Raw genomic sequence first — 23,667 nt, forward strand, 5'->3', positions numbered from 1 at the left:
TGACGTGGATTGGATGCATTTTGTAAATTTAATATAACTTTTTTCTTCATGACGTAAGCAACAAAAACAAATTAGGCATTAAAGAAACTTCTTGGCAGGCACACGTTGTCAACAAGTCGAAGATGTAAATAACTAGTGACAAGGGCAGAAGCAGTAATGAAGTTAGGTTAAAACCTTTATGACTGATTCCGGACCATCCATCTAAGATGACGATGCACCGGGAGTTACGACTATTATGCGAGGGGTGAAAACGGGTCAGTGACCCGTCCCCCTTTTGCGTACTTCAGGCACAGCTCCGACGGGAGGAAATCACGTTCATCTACCCCTACTCCTCCGGCAATTAACCGGACTTGACTTCCGTATAGCTTGAAGGCACTGGACACCTTGGCATTTTGTCAAAGACTAATTTTTGATAACAAACCTGTGAAAATTGGTCATCGATAGGCCTATTTGCAAGAGAATAGTGAAAGAAGAAGAAACAAATTGTATACTTTCAGCTGTCTAAAAAAGGGCTTCGGGCCTGTTATACTATTAGCAGACCTCTATTGCTCGTTTACATAGGAGGTTTTTATGCTAACAATTATTTTGAGTAATTATCAACAGTGTCCATCAGTGCCTTTAACGAGTGAGGTCTATTATAGCATAGAGAAAGGACCTTTCTATTATGATTATAGCAACCTTGCAATGGGGCCACAGGCTGGTTCAATTCAAAACACAGCAAACCCAAGCGTATAACCGTGGCCATCTGAACTTGTTTTTTCAATTTAATTACGACGTCAAGAAGAAAAAACAGTCTTTGAAAACTGACTGACCGCTCCTTTGAGAGTAGTTGTTCTGAAGATATACGATGATCTGATGGTGTAGCAAAAAAAAAAAAAAAAAAAAAAAATATCGAGACATCAATCAATCAAATGAAACATTCATTTCCGCATTCACAGTTGAGTTTCATTCACAGTTGAGTTAACCACAGTGTTTTCTTCCTGTCAATGAATTAGAAGTGCACCTATCTTATCTGTGCTAGTTTTGTCTTAACTGTGCCCTGCTGGGGATTTGTCTTCTGGATTATATATCAATGGATTTGTTAGAGTTTGCTCCATCTGCTGGATCTTTTTCACATCGTATGTCTCCTTTTTAATCTGGTTGCGGGGTTGCGGTTATTCATAAGGTCTCCATATCAAGAAGTTCCACATCCAACTACCTTGCAACCTCGTTTGAAAGCCTTTGCTGTGATCTTACATTTAAAGGTCAATTGTCTCCTGTTAAACTTGTCATCCTTTATAGACCCCCATACAGCTCCAAACACCGGATTACATCAAGGGTGTTCTTGAATGAATTATCCGAGTATGTATCTTCTCTGACTACAACTCCTGGTAAACTCCTTATGGTTGGCGACCTTAACTTCCATTTCAATGTTGAGGATGATCCTGATGTGTTGAAACTCAAAGACATACTGAATACATCTAACCTTTCTCAATTTGTCTCTCAATTTCTTGTACACTAGATAGATGGCGCATTATAAATGCATTGTAATTATTATTATTATTATTATTATTAATGAGGAAACAAAGGAAAAGGTGTGTAAGAGATAACGCTTAACTCCAAACGAACAAATCCATAACTGCGTTAGCGACAGTGGCCTTTCAGAAACAAAATTATGTTTACGCAGCTGCTTTGTTTTAGGGAAGCTTCTTCCCCAGACTTTGAAGACAAGTAAGCAGGGGAGGCGGGGCTCCTCGTCATTATGCACTTGAAGTTTTAATATGTTTTCTTCAAAAATCAAGCCAACAAAAAATAAGCAAGCAAACAAAATGAAACCTTCGATCACGATAGCAGGGTATACACCTTTGGTAATTACTCAAATGATTAATGACCATGAACTTACTTGGAATGCATTGGTTGGGGGCCAATGCAATCCAAAGGAAATGGCCTTGCCCTGTATAGAGGTACAACATGTTGTGCTTGCATACAGAATAATGATAGCATAGACGACAATTACTCTTCCATTTTATCATCATCTTCCTGTTTCCCTTGTAGTCCGAAAACACCCGGGGAAACCCTCGAAAATGTAACACTTACTAAAAATGATTGGCTGACATAATTTGGACAGTCACACAATCTCTCTCGAGTGTGTGTCAACAAATTTGATTACATACAAAATGTGCCAGATGATTGGCGACTGTATATGTCTCACTCATGGGCTGAAAATGCTCAGCGAGCAGCCGAACATCGCGGACATCGCTGCACCATTCCTTGTGTATAATGAAAACAAAACATTTGGTTTTAAAGGCACTGAACACCTTCGGTGATTATCAAATACCAGTATTCTCACTTGGTGTATCCCAACATATATGCATAAAATAACAATCTGTGAAAGTTTGCGCTCAATTGGTCATCGAAGTTGCCAAATTGTGACACTTAAAATGGCAATAGATGCTCTAATGATGGCTAAAAACCGCACCACTTTTTTTTCTAGCTGAAATAATAGAATTAATTCAGATTTCATTTGATTAAACACATTTAAAGCTAAGGTTTGATTTTCTTGAAGGCGAGGTTGCCTTAACTGGCAGTGGACACTATTGGTAATTACTCAAAATAATTATTAGCATAAAAACTTACTTGCTAACGAGTAATGGGGAGAGGTTGATAGTTAATATATAAAACATTGTGAGAAACGGCTCCCTCTGAAGAAAGAAGTAGTTTTCAACGAATTTGATTTCGAGACCTCAGAATTAGAGTTTGAAAAGCATCTGAAAGCACACAACTTCGTGTGACAAGGGTGTTTTTCTTTCATTATTATCTCGCAACTTCGCCTTTTGAAAATGCCTCACGTGTTAGCTTATACATCACTGTTTTGTTCCTTTCCCGTACGCGTCAAGTCAATAAATTAGATTAATATTATTTTTTAATGCGCGAAAAATCCATTACAAAATAATTTAATCAAATTAACATATAATGCCCGAAATGACAAGCCCCCAACAGCATCACAAATCAAATTTGTCATTGACTTGAGTAATGCTTTGAATGAAAGTTTTTCTTCTTCTTCTTTTAGTTAGAACTGTTGACAGGGTGTTTGTTTTATACAACTTTTATTTCATAATCATCCTTGAAAGTTCTTCTTTTTTGGGAGTTCTTTTTAAGATGACTTATTTCTCTTCAGACTTTTGACTTCAAGGTCAGCCAGGTTAAGAAAGACAACGAAGTGTAGTTCTCTAAGACGTTTTACTTGAAATTAATAATCTGCTCGCAGAATGAAATCGACACTTAAAGACGCAGTTTTAAAGATTTCCTCAGTCGAAGTGGAACTGATTTGTTTTTCGTTCGCAAATGAACACTCAAGCTTAGTATTTTTTTACATTTCAGGTGAATTTGTTTTGTCCAAACAATATCAATCAATGAATACAACTTAAAAATGACAAGACCATGCACAACAAAATAAATATCAAACTGAATGAACTCTGGGAAGGATATCATCCTACTGACTCTAGTCACCGAAATGGAAAACAAAGAAAACATTTCACTCTTAAAAAAAGTTGCCTATTAGGAAAAAACTTGCCATTGCTTATCACGTGTCCAGTAAGCGACAGACATACGGGAAACGAAAACATTTACATCTAAACCAAACATGTTTCTTACAAAAATAATCTTGGCTTTACAGCGAAAATAACAAGCTGTCGTTTAAATGGCGTTGATTTGTTGTCCAGCCCATTACTCTAGTTTGGACCTTCATTGGATAGTTTACTTAACAGCGCATGTGAGCTATCATGGGAGATGTCACAAATTGAAGTATTGTTTTGTTTAATGAATCAATAAATCTCTAAAGACAGTTACTGATCACTGAAACTGCAATATATTATGTTTTTTATAGTGAAACGCATGTTAATTGCGATAAAATATAACAAGTTGTAGCTTTAGAACAGGTTAATGTTAGCGAAAGACAAACAATGATTGTTTTATACTTTCGCATTTGGTGTTACAAATAACGTTGACAGTTTAAACAAAACTAGGTCTGACAAGAAAACATGGTGCTAATCTTGAGCCCCCCCCCCCCCCAAACCCAAAAGGGCTTTAAACGTGAACTTCATTTTGAGACTTCTCTTTTTATACCACCGTTTTCCAAGCCAGTGCAGTCAAAACAAAATGGAAAAGGGGAATCGTGACACATTTTTACGACGTAATTGTATTGGCATACATAACTATTTTATAAATGCATAATCACTCCAGCTTTTTGGTATACTTGCGATAAACACACAACACTATCTGCACAAGTTATTGAAAGTCTGAATAAATAGTTTAACACGAACACGATTTGATCAGAAACTTCTGATAGACTTCAGTAAAAAAATCAATTGTGAGGTGATGAGAAAAACAATCATAGAAACTTGTCGTGACGTCCATGATTGTATTTTGTCTGACGAGCTGGCTGGTCTGTAAAGAACTGCAGGTGAACGACCTGACGTTTCAATCATTTTTTTCAAGAATTAAATTTCTGTAATAAAAGACCCTTGAGATTATTCAACCGCAAAGCACCTTTTCAAAATTCTCGTATTCACAGAGGGATTAGTTTATGTCTTGTTATTTTGTTTTAATTAATTCTGACAGCGTGCACACGTGCGCATCGGCAACAGATTTCACCCACGTAATAATGTCTAATTTACGTAACTTCAACAAAATTAATCCACCACCCTTTTGGGAATTATTGATCACCTCATATCCGTAGACTTGTTACAGTCCAACCGGTCGTTGTACACTCCCTTAAAAGAGTTTTGCATTAATCACTTCACCAATGTCACTTAAACAACTTGGATGGTGGATACGTGTGCCCAATAAACGGACGCAAATGAGTGCGTGGTTTCCCGTAGGCTCAGTGGCGCTGTTGTCTCAAAGCGGAAATGCCCCTCGGATTTTCCCCGGGTGTTAAAAGACGAGGAGCCAGCGAATCGAAGCGTAACGGCGACACCCACTCTCTAAGATAGAGCGATCTAAAGAATGATAAATAGCCAGGACTCGACGAGTCTGGAAACTACACATCAGCGTCAGAACACCGCTGCAAGAAGTCTACCCGTGTACGGAAGCTGAAAGTTACTCTCATCAACTTCTCGGTGCTTCTTGAGAAAGCCGTCTTTTTTGGCTGACTTGTTTCAGGTGAGTTTTTAAAAACTTTCATTCCGTAGTTTGTCATATGCTCATCTCATTGTAGAGAGTGTATGTCACTGGGTGCAACAGGCAACCAGCTCAAGGCAATCTGCAAGAAGGTCAAAAAAAAAAAAATCAATTCATATTTCTCATTGTTGTTCATGGGGATCGTGTGAGTAACAGGCTGCCAAAGTGTTCCTTGAGTATGCAGTGCAGTTGGTTGCTTCCAGTCAAGTTACCTGTAAAAATGCACTGAGTAACATGGCCTTGCATGCTTTAACGTCGCAATCCTGTCACACGGTTCGTCCTGTTTTGTTCTGTAATCTTGTAACGGGCACATCCACCACAAGCCTCGGCTTTTTGGATGATGCCTCCATGTGAATGAAGAAATAAATGTTATATTGATTGATTGATTGATTGATTGATTGATTGATTGATTGATTGATTGATTGATTGGTTGATTGATTGATTGATTGATTGAAAAACTCTGTTTGTTGTGTGCAGTTATGGACGAAGTATAAGTGCTTATTGCAAGTCAGATGTTTTTAATATCAAGGAAGAGAGAGTGCTTCATAAAATAGAACGCGTTGTCTTTGAATCAGAGTTTAAACTTACACCCTTGTATCAAAGGGGTCCACTATAATTAGTGCATTACAAATTGCTGTGGTTTTCTTGGTTTAGGCTACTGAACGACCCTGTCTCATTTTAGTTTGAGTAAAATTTAGTTTGGGCGCAAAATACGATGTGAAGTTGAGTTTGAGTCTGCTCTCTTAATTGTATTTGATGAAAAAGTTCCTGCAACGAAAGTTCGTTGCAAAATCTATTTCAAATTTTGCTTTGGGAGAACTGTCAGCAAAATCGTTGAAAAAGTTGCTGCAACAAAAGCTCACTGCAAAACCTATTTTAATTGAATGTTTTCTTGGGTGATTTCTTTCATTGAAGTATTGTTGTTTACAACAAAATCGAGTCACTGCATCTTCACAAACACAACCTTTCATACAAATGCATATCGTGTTCCATTAACCATTCCGCCAATATCCTCCCCCCTTCCTTATGTTGTGCTAAAAACAAAAAGAAATAGCTTTCATCACAAACGTCTTGAGTGCCGCAAAAATTCTTCAGTGTCTAAAGATTTAATTTCGTACGCAAAACAGTTAGAGACTACTCTTGGTTTGGCAGTTGTATTTCTCCAGTGCGATTCCATCCATCAACAGTTCTAATAGTGTTTTAAATTAAACTGTTACACGTGAAATGTGTCTTAAAAGGTGTTCGGGTGCTGAATTTGCAAGTGTTGAAGCATGCAGTTGGCTGCATATTTTGCGCAAATTAAATTGTTATTCGGGAGAGAATGGCCCCTTGCAGTTCAACAATGGTCTGCCATTTGGGCTCGTTCAGTGCCTCAAAAATGCTTTACACATAGACCATGGAATGAGGTGCATTCTGGTATACACCTAGCAATCAAGTTTGATCGCTAGCTAGCCCAGCATGCACCTCATTCAACAGTTCGCGCTTGTGCAATGGGTATTTGCGAAAAGGTATATTCAATACACTCTGGACCATAATGCCTGCCGGGAATACGATATTTGTCCCCACCCGCAATCAAAACTACTTCCTCTGTGGGACATTCTCGTGTTCTGAACCAATAAACAAAATAGCAACTATAATGACGTATTCAAGTTGAATAATTCCCCAAACCTCATTTTTTCCTCGCATTCAATGGCATAATTTTGTGTAATTATTTTCCCTTTGGAGTACTCAGCGGCCTGCCCTTTGAGAATCAGAATTAGGCGGGATTTCTGATGATCATGCGCCGTGAAGCAACGGCGAGTCTGTGAAAGCCTAGCAACAGCTTTCAACGAAATCAGACTGCCAGTCATTTTTAATCAAGTTAAAGTATGAAAACCGTTTAGTTTATGAAATATTACTAAATGAAACAAGGGTCCATGCATCATCGGTCGTTGACTCAAAGCTTATAGTGACTGTTAAACTTATTTGTATTTAGAGCTTTTGTGCACTAATGCAAAAGTGCCTGTAAATGCACTATACTGGGCGGAATTGAAGTAGGATTCCGGGTTCCATGGGTTCCTAAAGTTCCAGGGGTTCCAATCCAATCCTGGGTCAGGTTGACCCAGAATCTCTGTCAACGTGACCCGTACCTTACTTGAAATTTTGACATCTGATCCCGGGATACGAAATGAACCGGTAGAGTGTGATATTCATTGGGCAGGAGAAAGAGGTTCAACCTCGGACTCTTTCAATCCCGGCACATCCGCAAGTGTGTAAGGGTAGCATGGTGGGTTTCGCCTCTCACCAAGGTGACCCCGGTTCGATTCCCGGCCAGGGCCATATATTATGTGAGTTGAGTTGTGCGTTGGTTCTCTGCTGTGCCACGAGGGTTGTCCAATTTTCATCTCTGTCGATCTGAGTTCGAATCCTATTTTGGCCGCTAAAAACTTCATTTTAGGTTAGACGTTTGACGAAAGGAGGGAGACATATTATTTTCATACTCAAACGCTCTATCGACATTTAATTATCCACGCGCTTATTATTGTTGTTTGAAACAAACCAAGTGAACATAACCAACTTTTGTATATTCGTTCTATAGATCCCAGAGTCAACATACCTTCAAGATGGCATCCGCCTGGTTGTGTTTTGCTCTTTGTATCACTGCAGTTATCGTGACGGTGGCGGCTGCGACAGGAGAAGAGACTATCTGGCTAACCTCTGACCTCGAAGATTCCACTACATTAGCCTACGATACACAAAGCTACTCAGATCCAGCCCCAAACTCTAATTTCCTGAACGAGCTGAACGAGAAGTTGTTAAAACAGGGGGACTCGGTTCTCAAATCCATGCAGGCATATTTGTGACCCGCTCTAACGAAATGAGGAATGTCTAGTGAATTTCACATTTGCATATTTCATAATATTCCAAACAAGCAAATCTTAATATTTTAAATGAAATAAAAATCAAGATCATACGACCTTCCTGTCTGAACCAATGTGGAATTTTCGACGCCCTTGACGCTTAATTTTACGACCCGTTTTGGAAAACACAAACTCCATAAAAATTAATTTGAAAAAACGCGACGTCTCACACACTCATTAAAATAATATTAATATTTTTGTTTACGATAATGAAAACATCAATTTTTAACCCCCCGTAGTCAGGCAAACAAAATTACCAAAATGAACAAACAACTCAACGAGAAGTTAGATTATAATGTGTAGACAATTTCACCAATAAGTTTGACAATGTTTACCTGAAATTTTAGAGCAATTTGCGTTGATATTTCCAACTTGAAATGCGAGTTTTGTTCCGTCAAGTCAAAACATTGTAAAGACAGCTGTCACTCAGCGCATAGCATCAATCCCCACGGGTATACTCGGCTTGAAGACCCGGGAACATTCGCAATTTCCCCGTGCATGTTTCTCATGATTTTAGCGAAATTTCTTACCCAGCATGAAGTTTAACTGAAAGATTATTCCTTTAACATTCAGAATTATTTTGGTTTGGAACAATTCAACCTTGAAAAACCACAAAACAATGATGGAAATTAGACACTGTTTTCCCAACGTTCGATAAACATTCCACTGTTCCATACGTCGTACGTGTAGCAAAGTTTGTGCATGGTACCCGCGCAGTCTTCGTGTGTACATTGTCGTATTACCAGCGCTGCAACTAGCTATGGCAACAAGACCGGGTCGGGTGATCGGACTCTCACGCTGCATGGATAAACAACGCCTCGGTCTGTGAGCCATACTAAATCTCGCGACGCGGATTTATGAATGGGAGATGTCATCGCTGATAAAACAGGGTTTGCCTTTGGTGACCTTTGAACCCCTTTCAGTGTTGACACATGTTTTTGGTGGCTATATTTAGACACCTCTAATCTTTGGCTTTCCAATGGTACTCTTGGTGGCGCTATGCAAGTTGTGTGAAAAGTTTTGCGACGCTCGCCAAATTTGGTGTTTTCAATGAATGTTCGCTGTCTGTCCCGTGGGATTTGGAACATTTTTGGATAATTACGTCAAGAACATGGCTCAGAAATCGTCTGTTTTTACATCTTTAGTAATCTTTTGACGAAAAGGTAAGACCATTGTAAGTTTAATCAAGATTTAGGCAACCTAAAAGTGTAGTAATAAAAAAATTCAAAAATTCAATAATTTTCATTAATTGTTTGTTATGATTATGTTCGGTGTCAAATTACACGAAATGAAACTTTACTAGACATTCCTCATTTCGTTGGAGCGGGTCACATTTGATGAAGTTTCAGCAACTGGTTTCAGCCGGTTCCAACCCGCAAGAACCGGTTCCCACCACCGGCGAAGCTGGCATCAGGCGCACGCTAACTGGTGGTGGTGCTACTACAACACCAGATGGTGACCCATCAGAGAAGCGCAGCAGCACCCCACCCATCAGCAAGGACGACATTCTCCGAGAGATCATCCGGAGGATACGGGAGGAGGCTGCAGGGTATCCCCTCGAGCTGCCACTCGGTATGAGGTTCATCGAGCAACCACTAGGCACGACTCTCCAGACGTACCACAGTGATAGCCCGGAGAAGCGAGACGCTGATCGGGATGCGGTACGAGATGAAATCTTGAGAAGGCTCTTGGAGCTTCAAAGAAGTAGGCTTCCCGGTATGCGTGCCGGAAAATAAACATTGTACTACGGAGACCTGGACAATGATACATGATCGTAATAGAAGGAAATTTGCATCGGGGAAAAATCAGATTTATTTTTAAATTTTACTCGTATTAAATATACAACGATGTGTTTTATCACTGTATACTCAGTACTTTCGAGCTCTGTGGCAAAAATCATAGGGATATAACTCGGGTATATGATTCTAACTAACGACCTTTGCAGTTCAAGACCACGTTGTGTGTAAATAAGTGTAATAGACTGTGCAAGTCATGCGCCTATACTTAAACACTATGGGAAATTAACGTGGGCTGGAAAATTAGGATTAAAAAAGGGTACTACCAAAAGTAGTTTGTACATAGTTTGCCATGGGGGGGGGGGACACAGATCTCCTGCCACACCGGCAAAGAACAGATGGCTCCGGGTATCGTCTTTAAACGCTGTACACTTATTTTGTGCACGAAATGGAAAAAAACAAAAAATTTCAGCCCCTCCACAAACAACGCAATCCTGGGACCTGACTCCCCTCTTAGATAAGTGGAAGAAAAGTCAGTCTAGGATATCAATGACTCAAGCGGGTAGCACTTTGGAGAAGAAACTTAAATAAATAACATGTGCAATGACTTATTATCAGCCCTTACTTGGGGGTTTCATAGGGTCCCGATGTTCGAATACATTCTCATGATATCTTCGATCCTCGGGCCCAACAAAACTTCTTACCCGTTAAACTTAAACACTGTCCTCTACCGACGTTCCTGGACCATTGCTATACGGGTACACCATGCATAACAAATCTCAGTTGAAGCGGTGTCGGCTTTGGGAACAGCCGATTACAATTTTCCAAAATTTGGTGCACCCGACACTTTCGGTACAGAAAAAAAAAAAAAGTTCACAGATTTACAAATAACTTATAACAAATAACAAAAGGTAATGGTGAAAGACTTCTCTTGAAATATTGTTCCATGAAATGCTTTACTTTTTGAGAAAACATTCAAACAATATCAATTCTTGATATCGAGAATTACGGGTTTATTTTAAACACATGTCATGACACGCCGAAACGTGCGGAAACAAGGGTTGGTTTTCCCGTTATTTTCTCCCGACTCCGATGACCAATTGAGCCTAAATTTTCACAGTTTTGTTATTTTATATGTAACTTGTGATACACGAAGTGTGGGCCTTGGACAATACTGTTTACCGAAAGTGTCCAATGGTTTTAACGTCCCGTACAACAATTGTGTTAATCGATAAGTATAATCGATATTAAGATTTGAAAATGTGATGTAATTCAAATTGATGTATTTGCACTAAACTGTATCCGAGACGATTGTGTAGGTTGTTTTGGTAGCTGTTTCGATCTTCAGACATTCCACACATTATGTATGTAAATTTATTCAATAGCTTGTAATCGTAAAAAATTAACCGATCGATTGACGCAATTTCACACTCTCTGTTTAGAATATTTACCAAACATTACTTTACTTTAGTTTGTAATTAAGACCTTTGGGGCGGGGAGAGGGGTGGATGAGGCTGCTTTTCGAGTCCTCTTATATTTAAAAAAGAAAAATTCAAGGCTCTCCCATAAGCTTTGGCTTCATGGCCATAAAGCCTATCTATATTTTATTATGTGTTGACCGTGGAAATAAATGTTTCTTAAAATGAAAGCAAGAGATTATGAATTATGTTGTTGATATATTTATCAAATTAATCGTCTATTAAAATAAACAGAACCGCCTTTAAATTCTTAATTAAAAATTGCCATTGCACGTTCGGGGACACCGTACAACGTTTCGTAAAAAACACACGACGACTGTTCTGTTATTCCGATCTGGAATAAAAACATACTTCCTTGGTTGGTTGGCATTGTGTTTTCCTTCCTCCATGGTTCATGTGACTGTTTAATTAAGAGAAGAGCTGTTTGAATAAAAGACAAAGAGTGTACTGTTAGTGTACGTTCAGAGTTCATTAAAATCTGTCTAGTTCTTCTGATATACTCCGAGCGAAACCCCGAACGAAACTCTTGGTTTCAGTCTAGAATAATTTGTCAGCAGTGGACAACTCGACCAAACACTCAGCCAGCTGCCGGCCGTGCGTAGAGTAGAGCAAGAGTAACCACAATTTTTGTGCCGTCGCCGTGAAGTTTTCTTCCGTGGAGCCTAGCCAGCCGTGAACATGAACCACGATCACATGGTTTGTATGAATTTACATTGTTACTCGGTGACAATAGTTTAGATACGTATGACCGTATTGGATTTGGAATGATAGAATTAGAATTATTGACTGCTAGGCACGGTCCTACTACCTAGACTTGCCGTCAACTCGCCGACTTGCCGTCAACTCGCCGTCAACTCATTTTCGTGCCGTCAACTCATTCAATTTACATGAACAATTTATAAATGGGACACGGAAGTGTTTAAGTCTGGGCTAAACTACATATTTCTCATGGTTTTCGGTAAAAATTCATTCACAAAAACGACTTTGTGTTGATAGAAAAAAAGTACCAATCATTGACATCTTGGGCCAAGACTAATCAATGTGAAAAAGCAAGATGGCGGCCGACGGTTTTGCTGTTTCGAGATAATTTTTTTACGAGAAAAAAACTCAATTTTTATTCCGAAATATGACCTAAAACTTTCGCGAATTCTCTTTGAGCTGATACTTTACAGTTCTATGCTTCTTTTGTGGATTTTAAATGTATATTGGAGGAGTTGACGGCGAGTTGACGGCGCAAGTGAGTTGACGGCGAGTTGACGGCAAGTAGTAGGACCCGCTAGGCATACTCCTGCGGTTTCGTTCCGCTATCGTCTCTCGCCATGGAGGTAGAATTCCATGCTCTCGCAAACTGGAGACTAGGCCTACCTTAGCCCTTGTAGTAGGACGTCAGTCAGTGCGGATAACTTTCCGTATGGCGCCACCACTTTTTCACTCATTTTTACAAAAAGGGATATCTCATTGAGGTAAATATTAAAATAAGATACTATATTATTATTTCATATCGAATGAAAAAGTGGTGGCGCCATATGGAAACTTTTCCTATAGTATAAAATCATGGTTTAAAAAAAAAACGCTCATTCTTGAAATCCTCTTTTTCCATTATAAGCCTACCTTGTTGATAGTTGCGATAACGTAACCCTCCTCCGGACGGCCGCCAGGAGGAGGGTTACGTTATCGCAACCTTGTTGATTGAACTTGTTGAATGATTTTTGACAATATTTCCCTTTAAAATTTAAAATTTTGAAAAATCCTCTGGAGCTAGAATCCGAATCGGATAACTTTCTGTATGGCGCCACCACTCTTTCACTCATTTAAAAAAAAAAGGGACATCTCAATGAGGTAAATTGTAGATTATTTCATATCAAATAAAAAAGTGGTGGCGCTATTTGAAAACTTTTCCCTAGAATCATTATTATTGGGGTGAACTCCTTTTAACCAATTTTCATACCACTTTTTCACTCATTTTTACAAAAAGGGACATCTCAATGAGATAAATTGTAGATTGTTTCATATCAAATAAAAAAGTGGTGGCGCTATTGGAAAACTTTTCCCTAGAATCATTATTATTGGGTGAGACTCCTTTTAACAAATTTTCATTATTACTATGGACAAAAATTTCCTTCCACAACTTTTTCATTCGATATGAAATAAATTGGTGGCTAATTTTACTCAAATGATATTCCTTTTGGGAAAAATAAGTGAAAAAGTGGTGGCAGGATATGAAAGATTTTCATCCTGCCACCACTACGGTCATGCATTTTTACCAAGCTTAAGGAATAGGCCTATCTCGTTCGAGTAATTTTTTTATATACAAACTCATGGTAATGGGGCGGGGATGGGGTGTGGCTAATAGGTGTGGCTCGGCAGAGTCTGAAAACTAACTGCGGAAAAAAAGGGACTTTGTGAAATAGGAAAATAGAATTGACACAAGAAATAATTATGATAGAAATCAATCAATAGTCACTACTTTGACACTAGTCAACAAGTCGCGTGAGGCAGTACAACGCAAAGCTAGTCTCAAAGCTTGGTGAAAGAGTATGTTCTTTTTTCCATTCCTATGTTTTTAGGACATGACTACCATGATGCCTGGTATGGGTCATAACATGTCAGAGGGCATGACCCATGACCCCAGTCACACGATGGAGGGCGGTATGGATCACGATGGAATGGATCATGGTGACGGGATGGACCATGGATCGATGGGACATTCGGTATGTATCCACATGACCCATAGAAACCATCAGAAATAATCTAGAATAATTTGTCAGCAGTGGACAACCATATATAAACCATCCGAAACCAATCAGATTTTTATAGCTTTGCAGCCCACCTGCAGATATTTTTTATTTGATTCAAATTGATTATCATCTCTAAAAAAGTATACAGCATTAATTAAGTTTTTTATGATGAACGTCATTTAAAGGCAGTGGACACTATTGATAATTACTCAAAATAATTATCATAATAAAACCTCATTTGGTAACCAGTAATGGGGAGAGGTTGATAGTATAAAACATTGTGAGAAACGGCTTCCTCTGAAGTGATGTAGTTTTCGAGAAAGAAGTAATTTTCCACGAATTTGATTTTGAGACCTCAGATTTAGAACTTGAGGTCATGAAAACAACCATCTAAACGCATACAACTTCGTGTGACAAGGGTGTTTTTTCTTTCGTTATTATCTCGCAAGTTCGAAGATCGATTTAGCTCAAATTTTCACAGGTTTGTTATTTTATGCATATGTTGAGATACACCAAGTGATAAGACTAGTCTTTGACAATTACCAATAGTGTCCATTGTCTTATTGAAACAAACAAATTACAAGGTGTATGGTACAATTGTTAAGCTTTGTGTGTGGGTAGGCATACGCCCAGCTGTGGAGACTGTTGCACAATGGAACAAAGGTCCCATAGTGTTTTTCTTTGTTGAACTGGGTCTCAAAGTGAATAGAAGGGAAAACAATTGTGCATGCAAAAGAATGTGCTTACATAAAAGGTTAACTGTAGGCCTGAGAACACAAGGATACAGCAGTATCACTTAACAGTGGTCCGCTGGCCAAATGGCATTTAAAACACCAAAGAACCAGTTATGAATTCTGTCAAACTATTCCAGCTGGCTAGTTGATTGCATGCCACTAACCTGGTAAACCACTGATTTTTCATATTGATTCAATTCAAATCACATTCTACAGTGCCCTTATGTTGAATGGAAACCCCAAAATACAGACCTGTGAAATGACAAGCTAACTGGTCCTGCTTGCTAGTCACTGAAAGACTTACTTATAAATACAGAAATAACTGTTTTGACTGTTTTACACCTTGTTATTGGAACATCTTGAGTTTGGACTTCTTTGTTGCATCTTCTGTAGGTGCTTTGTAACCTTGGGAAAAAGGTGTCTCATATAAATGCTGGTATTTTCATGTATGTATGTAAAAAGTCAAGGGCAAACCCCAATGAAATTAATTAGGGATTTGAAACACTATGTGGACTTGCACAGCACACAATCACACTTAATTATTTACCAAGATGAAAAAAAGGATTTTCCTAAGAAGAAAGTGTACAGAACGAAGAAATAACCACCCAGCGACTGCAAACAGAGAGCTGTGCCTCTAAACATGCTTTTACCTTACATGTTTTTTTAATTTTAAATAATGGAACAACGCTATCCCCACAAGCTTGTCTTGTTATAGACCTTTATCAAGCTGCCTCCATTTTGGTCATGTTCCTCGTATCAAATAACCAAAATGAATACTAATAATCATTTTGAAAAAAAGGAACCAGACTATTTTGTTCCTCTAGCCTCGGTTTGGTTACACTGGTATCAATGGGAGAAATTCAAGATGGCTGCACCATGATAAAGTTCTATAGTGGTACCCCACAGACAATTGTCTGTGTGGCGGAAGTACATACTGTAGCGTTTATGTCACTACAAAATACAATATGCCTGCCATATGTTTGACAGAGTTGGATGTGAAATATACGCCTTGCCATGAACCTGGTGAGCAGTAATTCAACCCTCAAATATATTACGATCGCATATTGGAACATGCCACGCTTCACCTGACTTGTGAAATGCACAAGTTTTCAATAAAAATAAAAGTGGGGATGGGTTGAAAATTTTACTTTTTGTAGGTAGGTTTTATTTCATACACTAAAAAACCTTTTAGCCGCGATATTTACAAGATAATGAAAAACAAAAGAATCAAGGCCATGACTGGAAAAGAAAATAGCGATGTTAATTTTTTCATAGGACTCTGGAAAGTACTGAGTATGCAGTGCTAACACACATCGATGTATGGGTAAAAACCAAAAATTAATATTCTTTATACCTGATCCAAATTTAACATCATGTTACTGTGTTAGTCTAGCAGTACCCATAATGTTAAATGCCATGAATAGGCCTATATTACTATCTATTTTTACAAAGAAAAATGCTAATAAGACTTCCAGTAATAGTTACTGCAGTGGGGCTATTAAGTTTAAAGCTGATTTCTATCCCTGTATTTTTTGTCACAACTTGAATTTGTACTTGTTCGATAAAGGTAATTTTTAAAAATTCACATGGTACGGGGTACTTATGGCAATTCAAATCCATTCTGCACCAGTACACAGCCCAAAAATTTGGCCCATAATATTATTTGTTGAAGACCACATCCGCATGGAATTGTTATTGTGGAGATTTCATGAAGTGATTGAAGGTCATTTTATCTCTTTTCTCTAACCCATCTGTTACTGCCAGAGATATTTTCTTTGTTTTTAAGCACACTGTAATCTAGCTAGAACAAACACAACAGGACGATTTTAATTTTATATCTTTAGTCAATCTACCTACTACGGACTCCTACATGTAGTCAATTAAAAACCAGCATTTAATTAATGTTTAACTAGTGAACTTAATAAGTATTGATTCTGATTGACAATATGCATACTTCGATGTGTGGGGAGGGGGCTTGAAGAAGAAAAACAATCACCGATGATTTGAAAAAAAAAAAACTGGCATATAAATATAAGTCAGCTGGAAAGTGCGCTTAGTGTTAGCATGTGCAGACTCTTTGCTGCTTGTCATTAAACCCACACCAAATAACGTCATGGTATGCCAAAACCTGTATTTGGGTAATAACTTCCAAAATGGAAAACTGAAAACTGCCCAGGGTGCAGCAGAGCGTTTGATTTGTCTGGGCTTATTTGTCTTTTCTAGTAACAGTGTCAGAGCAAGCAACGTGTACGCTTCTCAGAATACTCTAAATTTCTATTGTGCTTATAAATGTTCGCGAATCAAATAAACCCACACAAGATGTACAGCACATTATATGGAGACCATAGAGTTGAAGACAAATGGCCTTCAAAATGATTGTATTTTTATTTTCATTGATTATCGTCAGGTGTTGATAACTGTTTCAACCACCAGCGATAATTTAATTTATTTTGACTAATTTAGTGTCATCGCTAAAAGCCACTGTACACATTTGGTAATTGTCAAAGACCAGTGTTCTCACTGGGTGTATCCCATCATAATCATAAAATAACAAGCCTGTGAAAATTTGGGCTCAATTGGTCATCAAAGTTGCGAGAAAATGATGAAAGAAAAACACCCTTGTTGGACGAATTTGTGTGCTTTCAGTTAGGAATAAAAGACTTCTAGCTAGAAGTATTTTATTATTTTAGTGAGAAATTACCTCTTTCTCAAAAAGTACGTTACTTCAGAGGGAGTCGTTTCCCACAATGTTTAATACTATCAACAGCTCTCCAATGCTCGTTACCAAGTCAGTTATTAAGTAAATATTTGTTTTGAGTAATTACCAAACGTGTACTTCCCTTTAAGAGAGAGTGTACCTTTATAAGGCCTTATTCATAAATACTCCCTAAATTAATTGAAATGTGAGCCTTGATTTTGTTTTCCCTGCACTTTTAAGGTTCAATACTTATTTTGTTTTTCTCTTTTTTTGTTGCCTTTAGATGACATTCTACTTTAGCACCACAGTGATGATTCTTTTTGAAGGATGGAATGTGACAACAGTTGGAGGTAGAGTTTTAATTTGTGACATTTATTAATATGAGACACCGATGTTAGGACATAAAAAAACTCACTTGACTGATTTTGGACTCATTAAATTTGATAATAAACAGTGACAAATTTCATCCACTACTTTGGTATAGCAAAGTATTTTGACTGAACAGACTTTTGTGCACTCTGAATGGTAATATTGGTTACAACTGATACATTTTGCATAGTAGGCCTTTAAAACAAAATCTGTACAAGAGAAATTGTTCACTTGATAGATGAACCCAAAATGGTGTTTTTTGGTTGGAGAACCAGTTTTGACTCGCTGTCTTGTCAAATAATTTGCCTGTCAAGCTTGGGAGCAGTGTGTCCTTTCACACGAATGTGGTCGTGCTGTCCAAGTATCAAATGTTTATGAGAACATGTAATATGCCTACAGGAACATCCCATGGGAAACTAGACTGATGGAAATTTTATAAAAAATTCCAACATTAAAAATGTACTTTCCCTTTGAAGAATGTGAAAGCATTATTTCCAAGAGTAATCTGCTACAAAACAAATATCACAGTCTTTTGAATTGATTTTCTGGAAACCTTCCAAGTTGACCTTTAAAATATTTCCATGACCCTATACGACCCCTGAGATGTTTAGTTCCTCATTCTAGAATTCCCCTGTGGCTTTAGGCAAGTTCCATGCACTTGTAGGTACTTGGGTAAACTTGGCGCCCTGACGGTTGTAAGAAGCCAGTTCTTTCAGGGGTCACTCAAAGTTGTCGACACGTTATTTAATTTTTATTTTATTTTATTTTATTCAGCATTCAAACAGTGCAAGCGCCAATATAACAGAATTTAACATTTTTCATATAATGTTAAATACAGTAAAATGTATTAACTAATAACATGTATAGGAAATAAACAAAACATAAAAACATTCACAAGGCAAGAGGTAAACCCTAAAATAAAAACAGACTGAAAACATGCAAGACCCACATAAAGGACAATGGACTAAGGTAGGCCCTTTACATTAGTACAGAGAAACACTTTTTTAAAGACCTTTTCCCCAGGGCAGGATTATAAATTGACGCCCCCCTACCCCCCTCCCCCCCACCCACCACCCCATAGCACTTTTCAAAACGATTGCTTCGTCATCAACTCATACAATTGTGGTGAACAACAAGATATCAGGACAAGTGCTTTTTAGAACTAGCACTATCCTGAGTTGCCCTAGTCTACTCCATGACAGTGGACAAATGGTCACACCATTTTTATTTACTTGGAACAAATCTGCACACCAAGGTAGATTGTATCAGCATCACATGATGTTGCCACGAACCAATACACGATGTAATTGTCATCATCGTTGCTATTTGAGAACAATTTGATTTTCAAATTTGTTTTCTCCCTCATAAAAATAAGAAAAATTGTGATTAAACAGCTTGAAAAGTCCAAAGTAGGTCATCCCTTGTGCTCAATAACATTGTTGTACCCTACTCAAGAGCCAAATATCATACCTGATGGTGTTACTGCACACCAAAATGTACATGATGATGATGTAATTGTCAGCATTGTTGTGATTGTGGAACAGTTTCCTTGTCCAGAGTTTAGCAATCAGGAAATGAAAGTAAAAGAACACTTCACTTTGTTTGAGGTGTGAAGAGAGGAGCATAGTGTACATGGGTGTTGATTTCTTTGTATTCAAACAGACTCATTCGAATAACAATTGAGAATGAAAGTAATGAATGAGACGTTTCGTAAGACTACTGAGAATAGTTCCTGGATCCGGCTTTTCCTTGTCATTGTGCCGAAGGTTCTGTTGTCATACCCACTCTTGGATTACTACGTTTGCCTTTATATTGACCCAACAAAGGTTCTGTTGTAATACCTGCAAGTCTCGGCTCTACCTCTTTCCTTGTCATTGACCCAAAGGTTTCTGTTGTAATATCCACTACTATCGAATCCAACTTTTCCTTTTCATTGGTCCAGAGGCTCTATAGTGGTTTCACGGTATTACATCCCTCCCCCCCCCCCAAAAAAAAGCTTATAATTCAGAAACCTTGGTTTACAAATGTGGCATGATTTTGACAATTCCAATGAGCTTGTGCAAAGTGGTTTAGACAATGGAAATATTAAAATATGTTGGCATGTGCTGACAACATGCCCCTGTACTTCCTCCATGCTCTATTCGTGAATGGTAAGCATGAGTCACATAGTTTGTCTAAATCATTAATCTGTTGATCTCATTATTGTAAGCTGTTACGGATTAAACCTTTTGTTTGTAATTTGAGATACTGTCCTGAGCATGTAGACATTAACTATTGAAATGTTGTAGTGTTATCAAAGATGGGTTATTGAAGTATGGTCTATGAATTGTACTAGGCAATATAGTGTTGCCAAATTGCTCCAGAATAATCCCTGTTTTGCATTCGAATTGGATAGACAAAATACCATTTGATTCGAAGTAGGAAGTCCAATGGAGAATTTGACAACCCCCCCTCCCTCCCCGCTCCAGCCCCAACACCCCTGCCCCAACCCCCGCACTTGCTTACACCCTTTTAAATCCTCAAAGTTAAAAAGGTTGAAACTTTTGTTTATTTCAGGACTGGTCGGATCCTGCATTGCGATCTTTTTCCTGGCCATGCTCTACGAGGGGCTGAAAGTCTTCCGCGAAACCCTTCTGCGTCGTTCAGCGGTAAACATTCGCTTCCACAGCATGCAGATAGCCAAAGGGTCTGAGGCCATGTTGACTGAGACGCACCGTGCTGGAGAGTGAGTTAATAATAACCAGTAAATAATAACTAGTTAATAATAACTAGTTAATAATAACTAGTTAATAATAACTAGTTAATAATAACTAGTTAATAATAACTAGTTAATAATAACTAGTTAATAATAACTTGTTAATAATAACTAGTTAATAATAACTAGTTAATAATAACTAGTTAATAATAACTAGTTAATAATAACTAGTTAATAATAACTAGTTAATAATAACTAGTTAATAATAACTAGTTAATAATAACTAGTTAATAATAACTAGTTAATAATAACTAGTTAATAATAACTAGTTCTTATACAGTGCATTTCAAAATAAAGTCTGAATGTGCTTTATATTAGTGCTCTGGTCATTGGGCCTATGACATTCCTGTAATCTATTTCAGCTCCCTGGAGGGTATACAGCCCTGAGCTGCTGTATGGCGCTAGTGGCTTTTTCAAACACAGCATCAATTTCTACCCTTACAGGTACCAATTTATGGGTGCGTTCGTTTAGCTTCCCTGGGTCGACCCCGGTCTGCCCGGTACGTTCGAATAGCTTTGACGGGGCTCACCTGGGTCAGCCCCCAGTGCCCTGCTTGTCAAGTGGGTCACTTGGGGGTGACCTGAGGTGCATGCCGTGAGTGTGATCGTTCGATTAGCTCTTGTCAGGGGCTCACCCGGTGAGCAGCGCAGGGTAGACCCAGGGAAGCTAAATGAACGCACCCTATATATATACCCTTAGGTGAAAAGAAGCAATTATAGTAAAGCATCTTGCTCAAGGACACTAGTGCCACGACCGGGATTCGAATCCACACCCCGATGACCTAATCACAAGATTTTGCATTCGATGCTCTTAACCACTCTGATATAAATTTATAAAAATGGGATAAAAATGGGATAAAAAATTGGGGTCTCTAACCTCCTGCAAAAATGAGCAGGACACCAGTCACAGATGGTAGATGTGTAATGGTATTTGGCTGATTAGCTTAGTCTGGTAAGCTAAAATCTATATTGGGCTAAGTTACCTTTAACAGCTCCTGTTAAATTGGGGTGGGGTTAGTTTCTGTTACTCATCTGTCAGGATGTCTTGTATGATGACACCCTTGTACCATTTCGGTTTCTCTCTCTACAGATCTCGTATTATAAGCTTCAGTCATGTCATCCAGACGCTTCTCCACATGGTTCAAGTCACTGTAAGCTACTTCCTTATGCTCGTCTTCATGACCTTCAATGGCTGGCTCTGCATCTCGGTCATCCTCGGCGCTGGCTTCGGATATTTTCTCTTCGGTTGGAAACGGGCTATCGTGGTAGATGTCAACGAACACTGTCACTAGCAACTTGGTTTTGATAAAAAAAGGTATTTTTTTCTTTAGTATCCGGAAAATAAATAATGTCTGTCAGGGGAGTGTCATTTTGTTTATTTCTTTCTTTAATATTTACCTCCCCATGCTTTTGGCAATGAACGACAAACGACCGTACTAGACGAATCCTTGGGCTTCGTCTTCAAAACTTGGGTTGATCTTTTTTGTCCAACAGTGCCTCAACTTTAGAACTTTAGAATTCTCAGTACTCCATCAATGTATGATCAACTAAGATCTAGAGTTCTTAACTCTTTTGAACACGTTTTAGTGGCTCTTTGATTCTTAAAGTGTAAATTGTGTCCCTCAATGTTTCTGTCAATTTTGTTTCTTGTGAGCTTATTTCTTTTCTTCTTTTAAATTTTAAATTACTTTTTTTTTGGGGGGGGGGTGGGGTCAGGCAAAGAATATGCAAATGTTTACCACCCACTGTAGAACTTTTGTTTTGTAGCTTCATGTTGTAAAGTTTTATCCACTCAAACCAGAGGCGTAACCAAACATTTCCATTTAGTTCACGTCTTTGTTTGAGGGGGAGGGGGGGAACAGGGTGATTACATTAATGCGGGGAAGGGTGGGGGAGAGGTGTGCCCCTCCTCCACCTACCCCTGGTTACGCCGTTGCAAAAACAGATTTAGTTTAAGTTCAACAAACAGAAAATGTACACTGTATGTGTTTTATTATCTAATCAGAAGAATTGTTTAGACAGCTTAATACTGCAAACTTGTTAATCTTATGCTGCCAGGGTGTATGTCTTTAATAAAGTTTGTGAGCGATCATTTTATAAATGATTAGTTTTAAAATGCAGGATTAGTTAGCAGGTATTACACAAGGCGGGAAAAAAACAACTTCAAGCTGATCTTAAAATTCATTCCATTCCCAATCCCCCAGACAAATCGTTCTGATCAACTTTGAGGAAATAGCATGTGACTATCTCACAAATCACGGTTGCTTATTTGATCGCTGCAACCAAAATAAGGTTATTACGAACATTCACAAACTCTCTTTAAAAACATCAGTTTCCACTAAAACATAACCACCTAATTTGATGCAATTTTCACAAGTAAGCTTTATTTGAAAGATGTGTTTAAAGAAAACTAGTATCTATGGGAATTTATTGACTCTTCCAACAAAACAATTCTGTACTCCATGTTTACCTGCTGTTTTTTAAAGATGATTACGCAGTCGATTATATTTATACAGAAATGCCTTTATTAAAATGCTGCTTTTAATCGAGCAATTAAATTCAAATGTAGAGGTTGGGGTGGTGGTTTTATAATTCAATACAGGACTTGCCCTCTGTCAGAGGCTACAAAGAGGGCGCTGTCAAAAGACGCTTCATGTCATAAAGCAACTGGCCCCCCCGCATTATTTTTTGTTCATGTGATACATCTAACACAGTTTATAGTGATCATGTTTAATATGAAATGTATTGTGTTGAAATATGTGCTAGGAAAAGTGAAGCGGGGATCGTGATAGTTGAGTAATAGTGAATAAGAACGTCTTGCACCAAGACTAATGCAAAGAGTCCAGTGAAGCCTCCATCTTGTATTCAGTTGACTCAAAAGCATTTCAACATCTTGAATGTCGATCTTTTGTAAAGAACTGCAACTAAGTAAGTTACGCGTACATGTTTCTTTGATCATACTAACAATAAACAATCACAAAGAATCTTGGAAGGAATGTGAACCCTTGACCTTCAGCTTTCTAGAGCAAATATTTAAACCTATAAAATGCCAATTAGTCACGTTAGTATAGGCGATGTGACCTATGTTTACATTCAAAC

General features: G+C 38.2%; 2 protein-coding genes across 2 annotated transcripts; both read left to right on the forward strand.

Annotated features, from left to right (window-relative positions):
- Positions 1–4,945: 4,945 nt before the first annotated feature.
- LOC117303332 lies at positions 4,946–10,667 on the forward strand. Its single transcript, XM_033787499.1, has 3 exons — positions 4,946–5,142; positions 7,739–7,995; positions 9,393–10,667. Exons 2-3 carry the CDS (start codon positions 7,764–7,766, stop codon positions 9,794–9,796), a joined length of 636 nt encoding a protein of 211 aa, XP_033643390.1. The 5' UTR covers positions 4,946–5,142; positions 7,739–7,763; the 3' UTR covers positions 9,797–10,667.
- Positions 10,668–10,930: 263 nt separating this feature from the next.
- Positions 10,931–23,542, forward strand: LOC117303399 (high affinity copper uptake protein 1-like). The gene is made up of 5 exons (XM_033787581.1): positions 10,931–11,970; positions 13,842–13,985; positions 17,728–17,794; positions 20,370–20,538; positions 21,659–23,542. The coding sequence occupies exons 1-5, from the start codon at positions 11,953–11,955 to the stop codon at positions 21,858–21,860; spliced, it is 600 nt and encodes a 199-aa protein (XP_033643472.1). The 5' UTR covers positions 10,931–11,952; the 3' UTR covers positions 21,861–23,542.
- Positions 23,543–23,667: the final 125 nt, after the last annotated feature.

Source organism: Asterias rubens, chromosome 19 (genome assembly GCF_902459465.1).
Source record: "Asterias rubens chromosome 19, eAstRub1.3, whole genome shotgun sequence".
NCBI classification, from domain to species: Eukaryota; Metazoa; Echinodermata; class Asteroidea; order Forcipulatida; family Asteriidae; genus Asterias; species Asterias rubens.

Excerpts from the sequence above, each read along its gene's own strand:
- LOC117303399 (XM_033787581.1), top strand. Across the intron at positions 17,795-20,369 it reads GAATGTGACAACAGTTGGAG|GACTGGTCGGATCCTGCATT; the intron begins GTAGAGTTTTAA and ends TGTTTATTTCAG. Across the intron at positions 20,539-21,658 it reads GAGACGCACCGTGCTGGAGA|ATCTCGTATTATAAGCTTCA; the intron begins GTGAGTTAATAA and ends CTCTCTCTACAG.
- LOC117303332 (XM_033787499.1), top strand. The coding sequence starts at position 7,764 with ATGGCATCCGCCTGGTTGTGTTTTGCTCTTTGTATCACTGCAGTTATC. Across the intron at positions 7,996-9,392 it reads TCTCAAATCCATGCAGGCAT|ATTTGATGAAGTTTCAGCAA; the intron begins ATTTGTGACCCG and ends GGAGCGGGTCAC.